This window comes from Helobdella robusta, assembly GCF_000326865.2.
Source record: "Helobdella robusta unplaced genomic scaffold HELROscaffold_18, whole genome shotgun sequence".
NCBI lineage: Eukaryota > Metazoa > Annelida > Clitellata > Rhynchobdellida > Glossiphoniidae > Helobdella > Helobdella robusta.
In genome coordinates, this window is record NW_008703981.1 from 604429 (window position 1) to 616004 (window position 11576).

General features: G+C 34.3%; 1 protein-coding gene across 1 annotated transcript; it reads left to right on the top strand.

Moving 5' to 3' along the window:
* Window positions 1-1673: 1673 nt before the first annotated feature.
* HELRODRAFT_170458 (hypothetical protein) lies at window positions 1674-4059 on the top strand (the record flags this gene model as incomplete). Its single annotated transcript, XM_009016281.1, has 3 exons — window positions 1674-1957; window positions 2588-2769; window positions 3938-4059. 3 exons carry the CDS (start codon window positions 1674-1676, stop codon window positions 4057-4059), a joined length of 588 nt encoding a protein of 195 aa, XP_009014529.1.
* Between the last annotated feature and the right edge of the window lie 7517 nt (window positions 4060-11576).

Genomic DNA, 11576 nt, shown 5'->3' on the forward strand with positions numbered 1-11576 from the left:
ATGATAATGATGATGATTATATTAAAAGATAAAAAATAATGGAAATGATGATGACGTCAAAGATGATGACGACGATGGTGATGGTGATGCGAATGATTCTGGTGATGGTGTGTTGTTTTTATTGAAGACGAACGAACATTTTGATAATGATGATGAAAGGGATGACAAAGGAAGAGGTTAATAAAGCAAAAGTGATGATAACGACGACGGCGATGATGATTACGACGATGATAGTGATAAAATTGAGGATGATGTTGCAAGGGATTTTAATAGTAAAATTTCAGAAGAATTTGGAGGATTGATGTACGAAGTATGAGAGATGCACGACTGGGATTTGTCAGACGAATGACTCAACTCTCAGAGACAATTAATAAAATTCTATATCATTATAAGACATTAGAAACGCACACAGAAACAAATGCAAACATGCAAACACGTACATGCAAACATACACACGGACACATACAGTACATGAATGTTAGTATAAACAAACCGTCAGAGACATACACAAGCAAACATACAAAAAACAATAATAAACATACAAACATATGAATATAAACACATAAAAACACAAATTTATTTACAAACACACAATGACATGAACGTAAACACACACACACACACACACACACACACACACAAACACACATACATGTTTAAATACGAAATATACAAATGCGAAATAAACATACATAATCAGAGTAGTGATTGGACGACGTTCACCAATTATTATTCCTGTGGAAAACAAAAAAAATATCGAGCATAAAACACATCGTCACATAAATTTTTCAAAAAAAAAAGAAATTTAGTGAAAAAAACATTGCAATGTTAAGTTTGTGTGTGTGTGTGTCTGTGTGTGCTTGTGTGTGTGTGTGTGTGCGTGTAGTAAATATTTATGCTTAGCATGCGCAGACACTGACGTATTATTTACAGTCTTCTGGTTATTTATACCTTCTCAGTTACGTGGCACTCCTAATGAAGTGACGTCATCATTCAATGTCCTTTTTCCTTTCTGCTCATGCTTCTCTACGCTGTGGTGGGTGTGGTGGCGTGTTGGTGATAATGTTGGTAACGATTTTGACGATACAATGTTGATAATGGTGACGATTTTGATGATGATAGTTAATGATGATGTGATGATGTCAACAAAAGAAATATGATTGTGGTGTTAGTAATTATGATGACGATGGGGATGACGATGGCAATGATGATGGCGATGATGATGGCGATGATGATTGTAATGATGATGAGGGTGATGACGATGACGTTGATGAATGTGCTTACCTAGCTAATAACAAAATTCGAAATGACGTCTACTTGCAATAAAAATGGCAAAACATTTTAATAATGAATGATGTTTAGAGGATGGTGACGACGACGATGACGTAAGCAATGGTGGTAATAAATTATGTAGCGCTTTTGCAAGCAAGCAATCTGTCATATTTCTATGTTTATGTGAAATGGTACTGAGGTTTGTATGCTTTTGTGTTTTACGTGTATTAACGTATGTGTGTATGTATGTTAAAACCAAAACATGATGAGTGACACTGAACCGACAAACATCAAGTAACAAATGGATTAACACTTTGATTTGTCGTTAATTGCACATGTCGGCATTCAGTTGGATATTTTCAAGCACACAGACACGCAGGAACCGCTGCAACAAGCACGAAATGTGGTTAGTTGCGAAAAACAGTTCCCTGCTGTCGCCTGATCTGACACTGATCATTTTGCATATTGCCTTAAGAATTTTAAGGGTGTTGGGGTCCATTGGGCCGAGAACCTCGATACATATTGGCAAGAATTCCATCGAGGGCGTTCCCATAATTTTTCATTTTCTCGTCCGCTGCCCTGGCCGCGGCCAAACCGCATTCTTTACTTGTCAGGTTTACGTATCATTCGGCGAGGGTGCCAGGGACCGTAACATCCCACGCCAAACATCTGCCGGCTCTCCAAGGTATTAGTGTGCATCCGTCCGGGCGCCTACCATCATGCGCAGAAATGCCGGATGGTTCCTTGAGAACCGGGATTGAAACCTTGGAGAAGAGCCGACAAATGTATTCGTTTAGCGCTGAGTGACGTAGTTGACGGCCCCCACCCAGGCGACAAACCAAACCGTGGTGACCAAACTCGTCCGCCCCTGCGCCACATCGGCACGTGTATTTATTCTGAATGACCAGGCCAAGTCTGAAGCCAATGGCAAATCTCACAGACCCGTCGTCAAGCCTGGTGCCCACAGAGGTGTTGGGCCACGATCTCAACCACCCACAGCTGGCAACGCTGGACATGGCCAACAAACGAGCGGTGGAAAAGTCGTCGCCGCATGAAGACAACAAATTTTGAAAGATCTTTTATATTCTTCGTTCAAAATTTGGACGTGCGTACGGTCCCCCGGGGCGGACACTGGGGGAAGAATATTGCGGCAACGAAAAAACCGGTGGAGCAGGGAAGACTGCAGGTCAAGAGTGGCAGCGGCAGAAGAATTATAAACAACGAGAGCCAGCAACCCCAGCCCACCAAATCGCTCCGGCAGCTGAGCCTGGGACCAACCACTGTCGGTCACTTGAACATTGCAAATCGACGACAGGGCGGTGCGCAGGGCTCCGTCAAATTCGCCCAATTTAGAAGGGTCAATGTGTTTGGATGTACGTAGGAAGTACATCAATTTGGGCAAACTGAGGGCATTGCGGATATTAGTCAAGGCATCATCGGCCGAAAGACAGGAAACACGACCCAGGGCGAATTTAAGCTCTGGATGTGTGTGTGTATGTATGTATGTATGTATGTATGTATGTATGTATGTGTGTATGTATGTATGTATGTATGTATGTTAAAACCAAAACATGATGAGTGACACTGAACCGTCAAACATCAAGTAACGAATGGATTAACACTTTGATTTGTCGTTAATTGCACATGTCGGCATTCAGTTGGATATTTTCAAGCACACAGACACGCAGGAACCGCTGCAACAAGCACGAAATGTGGTTGGTTGCAAAAAACAGTTCCCTGCTGTCACCTGATCTGACACTGATCTTTTTGCCTATTTCCTTAAGAAATTTAAGGGTATTGGGGTCCATCGGGCCGAGAACCTCGATGCATATTGGCAAGAATTCCATCGAGGGTAGGGCATTCCCATATTTTTTCATTATGTATGTATGTATGTATGTATGTATGTATGTATGTATGTATGTATGTATGTATGTATGTTTGTATGTATGTATGTTTGCATGCTTGTATGTATGCATGTATATACAACTTCTATACAAATGTGTGAAGGCTTTCATGAAAGCGAAAGTCACACATAGAAATTGCGACACCTTAGGGAGAAGAGTAAAATTTTGAAATTCACTCTCTCGTCATGTCGAAAAATTTATGTTCTTTTTTTTTGTATGACAATTTTTTTTTAAACTTGTGTGAATAATATAAACGTAGCAAACTTTGCGACAGTCGTACAATACACCAATACAAATATACATATTAACGTGCGTGTGTGTGTTTCTGTGTGTACTTGTGTGTGTTTCTCTGTGTGTATGTGTGTGTACGTGTGTGTGGTGTGTGGACGTGTAAGTGCGTTTTTGTGTTTGTTGTCATTAAAATTATTAGATATTTCTTAATTTATTCTTAAAATACCGGAAAAACGCACATGGATTTCTTTGTGCGGGAATTGTAGTGAGTTTCAAACAAACACCCAGACAGGTTCGAATCTATATGATTTTTGCGTGTGGAGGGTTTGCGAATTAGCCGCCCCGTGTGATCTCAATTTTATAGAAGAACAATTGTTGAATATTTAGGTTTTATTATATTCTCATTAGAAAATTTATTTTAAAACAAAATTATAATTTAATAAAGTTTGCTTATATCAAAAGATGCAACAAGAAATTATTGATTTCAATTAATTTCTGTCTTGACTAAAATTAACAACTAAACTAAGCAGATGATCTGGAGCTATTTGAAATCTTGGATAGGATGAAATTCAGTTTGGATAAGTTTTATAACATGGCCATATTTGGAATGGAACTATCCAAAGAACCACTAAGAACTTATGGATTACTTTGAAAAACTTAGAGGTCTTTTGTCCTTTGCTAAACTCTCTTTTTTGTGTTGAAATAATAGGAGCCAAATTTTGAAAGGCAAGCACTTTTTGTTTCTCAAATAATTATTTTGAGTAAAACCAAAAGCTTTTTATCTCCAAAAAAATTTTTCTCCCAACAATCAAATCTCCCAAAACGTGCGCGCTTCTATCATTTTAACGACCAATTCCAATTCAATATTTATTTGCAATGTGTTGACATTTCATTTCTTAATTTATGATACGCATTTACTAAAAATTTTTTAACTAACGAATGGAAGTATATGTGAGCATATTAAAAACTTAAAAATGAAAAAAATTAATTCGTACAAATTTGAGAAAATGTACCTCTGAAAAGTGCCGCCGTAGGCGGTTGCCTAGTCCGCCTCTGTCTATGCCTAAGTCTAATGCAGAGCCTGCATCTATAGCATATGATAAGCGTTTCTTTGTTTTTGAACCTGGTAACTGCAACAACAATTCAAAGCATCTTAACTCGCTACGCCATCTCGCTATGGCGTGTACGCTCGTTTGATTTATCTGTTTATATTTGTTTTAAATGTATTGTGTTATTAGATACATTAATAACCATAAATCATTTGTCGATAAATATTTTTTCCTGTTCAAAAGTTTTCATATTTTGTGTAATTTTATTTTGTTTCAAAAGAATTATTGCATCTGATTATGCTATGTTAGTCTTGATGTTACAGTATAAACGCGGGTGATGACTTATTAAATCACCAGCCACTCAAAGTTTACATTCGCCGACAGCCAGATTTTGAACTTTCAACATTTTAGTTTTGTGCTAATAGACGTCTAATTAATTTAACCAATTAGTTATAATAATATTTCAACATATTAATTAACAATTTTAATTATTTTTATAACAAACTATAATTTTAGATAGATTATTTTTAAGAGTTATATCAATTATCAACGCGATAATTCAATAATCTACTTTTCTACATTTTCATGATACAGATGTGTTGGTTAATCAAAGTCGTAACATTATTAGACAGTTTGTATACAAAGTTTTTTTTTCAATTTTGCGTAATAATACACACAATGAAACACATAAAAAATACACATAATTTTTGTCATAATATTTGCAAATACAAGATACCCAAACAAACAATCAGAAAAATGTACAGATTTACAAAGATGAAATTGTTTGCCGAACATTAAAATATACAAACACTGTAAAAGACAAACATAGAGACAAACAAACGTTTATATATACTTTAATACAAACATACAAGCAGACATACAAACATTTAAAAAACAAACAATCCTACAAGCAAACAAATATGTATATATATAAATACTCATAAAAACCCACTTACAATCACACATATGTACCAACCGAACACGCGTGCAATTAAACATACAAACAAACTAACAGAGAAAAACGAACAAACCAAACATACAAAGAAACATACATACATACACACAAACAAACAAACAAAAAATTATGTAAATTAAAAATAATCGGCGAAGTCTTTGAAGTTATCTCAAGTGTTTACTCAGTGAGATGAATAATAATAGAATGCATGGAAAGTCGCTACGATATTCAGCATAAAGGGAATTATTTATAATAATAATAAATTTTATTATTGTTATTATTATTATTACAAATATTATCATTATCATCACATATTTTTAGTGTACTGCTTAAGTTAAAATAATACTTGTTATATTTCTACTACTAATTTTAATGCAATTTTTACTACTACTTTGCTCCAATTTTGCTGCTACTACTACTGCTGCTGCTAATACAACGGCGGAATGATAACTATGACGTCAAGATGGTTGTATGAATGATGACGACGATGATGATGATGACAAAGAAGAGGATAATGTCGGTTATGATAGTGGCGACAATGACGATGATGATGGTGATGACGACGACGGCGATGATGACGATGATGATGATGATGATGATATTGGTACTGATAACAAAGATTGTGGTGACGATGACAGTGATTAAGATAATAAATGGTGGTTTGTTGTAAAGTTGAATATGACAAGATCGTCAATGATAAATATGATGATGATGTTGCTAAGAAGAGTGATGATGATGATGATGATGATGATAATGTTGATGATGATTAAATGGTGACGACGACGACGATGTTGATTTGAAAACCTGTTTGTTCACTTGAAAAAAATATTTTCTTTTAGTTTAAATTCTACAACTACCTGTCACGTGCATTTGAGTGACATAAATTTGAAACGTTTGTATGTACGTTTGTAAGTCTGTATGTAAATTTGTTTGTACGCATGTATATTTGTTTGTATGTTTATTTGTTTGTTTTCTTGTATGTATATATGTATGTATATTTGTACGTATCTCTATTTGTTTGTTTGTAGGCTTCTGTGTTTGCATGTTTGCTTTTTGTGTGTGTATATGTATGTATCGGAGGAAGAGTTTCCGTCAACGAGTGTTTCGGCACTTTGAATTCCTAATACTATCGAAAAACAGGGCCACATCCAGAGATCAGTTGGATGTCTCTTGCCGAACACGCAATTTGCCTTCCTTGAAATCACCTCTTTTTATACTGAAAATTTGCGTTGGCGTGCCAGACAGTTCACATATGAACATATTACGATGTGAGTTATATCGACAAGCCAAGTAACACGCTAAGCCGAGTTTGGGAATGTTGAATAATCGGAAGCCTTACGTGCAAACAAGCTCATCTGTTAACTATTTAAACTCGCATTCCCTTTTCTTCCTACATAACCATATCCAGTAAAACGCTTGTTCAGCTGGTCCTATGTTCTTCATACAACTCGATCGTCTTTTACCTACTAAACCCAAACCCTTCAAAAAGCTGTACACTGAACAACCAGAAACATCACCTCTTGCACCAACCTCAACTGCGTACAACAAGCACCTCAACCCACGTTGTTCTATCTCACTAACGAGTTCTTCATACTTGGCTGTTTTTACCACGTGACTTGCTGCTATATTAGCCTCATAGGTACAGTCAGTTCGACTAAAATGACAGTGTCTGTTGATACCGACTGTACCGCCATGTCGGGTCTCGCTCCTGTATCCTTCATGAACGATGGATGGTTCCTCATGCCCTCAAATAGATTTTGACCTCAAATAGACCATGACCTTCCAATCTCTGCCGTAATCAAAAATACTTTTTTGGTATGTATGTGTGTATGTATGTACTTTTTGTATCTATGTATGTATGTGTGTTTATATGTAAGTTTTTCTTTGTTGAAATGTTTGTATGCAAACAAAATGGCCAAGGATAAATAAATAAGACCAACAATACTTGACACAGCAAACAAATTATACGTCAACAACACGTCAATGATCATAAAATCCTATTATGAATTTTCACGTAACATGATACAATAATGTTCTGTCAACATTTTTTTTGGGTTTATCACATTAATTTATTAATAGCAGTAGTAGCACTATTATTATTATTATTATCATTATTATTATTTCATTATTATTTGTGCCTATTTGTTTTTCTTAATGTCGTTCTAACTAATGTCGTAATGTCTAATGTCGTAAAAATTTTAATTGCAAACAAAATAATCCTAAAAAAAATTAAAAAGGTTATTATTGTTGCTATTATTGTGTAGTCTTTCTTCTTCTTCTTCTTCTCATTCTTATTTGTATTATTTATTTTTTTATTATTTTTGTTGTTATGAGTTGCAACAACAAACCTCGATTATTTATTTACGAAAAGTCAATTGCTTGCACGTGTGTGTGTTTGTTGCATATTTGCCTAATATTAATATGAATCGAAACAACAGAAAATCTATTATAAATATATATATATATGTGCCTGTGCGTGTGTGTGCGTGCGCGTGTGCGCGCGTGCTTAATTGCTTAATATATAAAGATTATTAGATAAATGTCTGTCATATTATTACTAATGACGACTAGCTGATTATTATCTGTATGTCATAATTTTATGATAATAAGAATATTAATTTAGCAATATAATAAAATAATAATTATTGTTATTTTTTCTAATATGATCTAAACTGTGTGCGTGTATGTGACTTTAGCAGAGTTGATTTATCTGACCAATTGTAATAGCGACATTGTATGTAAGAAAAACTTTTCGATTAAGTTTTTTTAGCTTATTGTTAGCACAAGTAAGTTTTTCTTCAGAAATTAATTTCTAGTGTATTTTTGTTGTTTAATTAAATAATTTTTTCGTTAATTGTAATTAGTTATTATTGGCTTTGTTGTTGTTGAATGTTGGATTTTCTTCCATTGTCACAGCAAATATCATTGTTGTTGTTGTTGTTGTTGTGTGACTTTTGTGAAATAATAAAAATATACTTGTTAGTGTTATTTATGGTGTTTGTGTTGATGTTGTGGATATAGACATGTTAATAAGGTTTATGTAGATGCTGTTTGTGTTTTGATTTAAAACATTTGTTGCTGTTGTTTTTGTTGTGTTGTTGTTGTAATGATGCATGGAATACGTGTCTGTTTGAAATTTTTGTTTAAGTTTTTCGCTGAGATTAAAATTTTTCATTATATATAGTTGGTTCGGGTTGCATGAAATGTCTTTGTTGATGTCTTTTGATGACGTTGTCGTTAAGGTTGTTGATGATGTTGTTGATGTTGTTGTTGCTGTGATAATGTTGTTGTTGATGTTATTTTTGTTGATGTTGTTGTTGCTATTGATGATGTTGTTGTTAATGTTGTTGTCGTTGATGTTTTTGTTGATGTTGTTGATGATGTTGTTGATGATGTTGTTGTTGTTTTGTTGTCTTTCCGATTCTTGTGATTGCTCATGCTTAATGTAAGTAGGATATAAGTAACATAACATTAACAACAATAAGAAAAATAATTTATATTCTGTTATTTTTTTTAAAATTTAAATGTTTGGATAATATTGAAGAAAACATTTAAAAAGCATTAGTAATTATTGTTGCAACTAGCGCGATCTGGAAGCCGAACGCTTCGAGAAATGTTTGGCGCTGAATGTTTAAGTGTTTTTAATTAAACAGTAAAATATATTTACACGAATTTATTTTACATAATGTTTATTTCATTTCGTATATTGACGGAGAAATAATTTTATTTTAACTAAATGTTGTAGTTAGCAGTTTATTTCATTAATAATACAACGTAATTTTTATCTTGTAATTTTGTAAGAGTACAGAGTTATAACAACAACAACAACAGCAACAACAACAACAACAACAGCCAACAATAACAACAACAGCAACAACAACAACAACAACTGCAATCAACTTTGAATAATAAGATAGTTAAAAGATGTTGACTGTGTCCGAACTATTGCAATCCATCAACCAAACATCAGAAAATTTACTTGAAGTAAGTTTTGTAGTAGTAGTAGTAGTGGTAGTAGTAATAGTATTGTAGTGGTAGTAGTAGTAGTAGTAGTAGTAGTAGTGGTAGTAGTAGTAGTAGTAGTAGTAGTAGTAGTAGTAGTAGTAGTAGTAATAGTAGTAGTAGTAGTAGTAGTAGTAGTAATAGTAGTAGTAGTAGTAGTAGTAGTAGTAGTAGTAGTAGTAGTAGTAGTAGTAGTAGTAGTAATAGTAGTATATACTACTACTAATTGTTTAAAATGGTGATGATGATGATGTCAACGTCAGATTTTCACAAAGTTCAGTTGTTCTTTTAAAATTTATTAAAAAAAAAATCCTTGCAAACCATTCAACAAATCAAAACTTTTTATGTAAAAAATCGAAATGAATAAATTTGCATGCGTTAGCATAAATTTGCATTAATCAACATAAATAACCGTCAATTAACATTAATTAGCATATTTAATCAACGGAGGAGTGAATGAATGTTGACGTGGTATTTGAGCTGTGCAAATAGATGAACGAAATGGAAGCCGTGCTGCACCCGCATGCGTTGTATAAGCATTTGCGTGCCTTTGTCTGTTTGCTTGTATGTATGCGTGTGTTTGTTTGTTTGCGTGTGCATGTTTGTGTGCGTGTGCATGTTTGTTTGTGTGTGTGTGTGTAGGATGTTAGTTTGCATCTGGGATTGTTTCAACGGCTGGTTTTTGTATGCGTTGCCTGGATGTATGCGTGTGTTGACTGAGCAAAAAACTGGCATTCCACGATTCTTACTTGGAGTCTTACTAGTTAGAACCTTACTCATAAACTTTCTTTTTAAAATATTCGCTATGTCGATGAATGTGATGACTATGGTGACGACGATGATGATGATAATGACGATGGTGATGACGACGATAATGACGACGAGGAGGAAAACTATTTTAAAGATGAAACATTTTTCGAAGATAAAGAAGATTAGGCTGATGAGGATAATTGCTTTCGAAACCCAAAAGGAATCTATCAAATTGATGGCAACGCTATTGACGATGATAATTAATGAAAGGACAAATTGTTAATGATGACATTTATGACAATTAAAGTAATGTTAACTCACTCTCTAAACGGTTATAACAATGTGATTAGTAACAATACTATACTGTTATTAATGATATAAGAAGAAGATGGTGGTTTTGAATTTGCTAGTAAAAGCAATGTGATGATAATGCTATAAATAATATTTGTAAGGTGGTTGATAATAATAAAATTTAATTTGACTATAATAAAAGTAATAATTAAAACAATTCTGAAAGTTATGATCATAATATAAATTATGAAGATGATTTTAGAAGAATGATGATGATAATTGTATGATGATGAAGATGATGACAGTGTCAAAGATGCAGACTTAATTATGTCCAACATTAATCAAGTATGATTAATGGTTGTTTTTTTGGACCGGTCTTCACAATGATACCCATAATATGATGCACAATTTGCGTGCGTGATTCCGTGCGTGCGCGTGTGTGTGAGGGGGAGGTAGTTTGTGGCTTTTTTTATTTCTCTTCTTTTTCCATCCATTTTAAACTTTTACGCAAATTTTTTCTCTTTCTATCCCTGTCTCTCCTTATCTCTCTCCCTTTTTCTCACTCTCTCTGTGTGTGTGTGTTTGTGTGTGTGTATGTACATCTATGTATTGCTAACATTGCGAACTATAAATAAAGCTGCGTGCAAATTTAATGAGACAAATGTTCAGCCAATAAGCGTAAAGAATGCTGTGCCCAGAACGAGCAAAATGAAAGTCGATTTTCTAGATGGTCAACAGAATAGCACCAAGTACAGTAATGCAATTATTGCGTTGTTTTGCGTCCGCGTACGTGAAGGTATGTGTTGAGTGTGTGCGTGAGGATGTGCGTATGGTTTGCCGTGTGAGTATTTGTAATCATTTGCCTAGGTGGGCATTGTTTTTCTATGTAGTGTGTGTGTTTGTGTATTATTTTGGGTACGGAAGAATATCTGTCTTTAATTTTTATGTTTATGTGTTTGTGAATAATTGTGCGTGTGTGTAGCTTTACGCGTGTATGTGTGCATGTATATATGCTTGTATGTTTAGGATTCAGACTATCAGATATACAGTTGTTTTGGAATGCTGTGATTTTCCTAAACAAATGTATGTATGTATGTTTGTATGTGTACATATTCACTGATG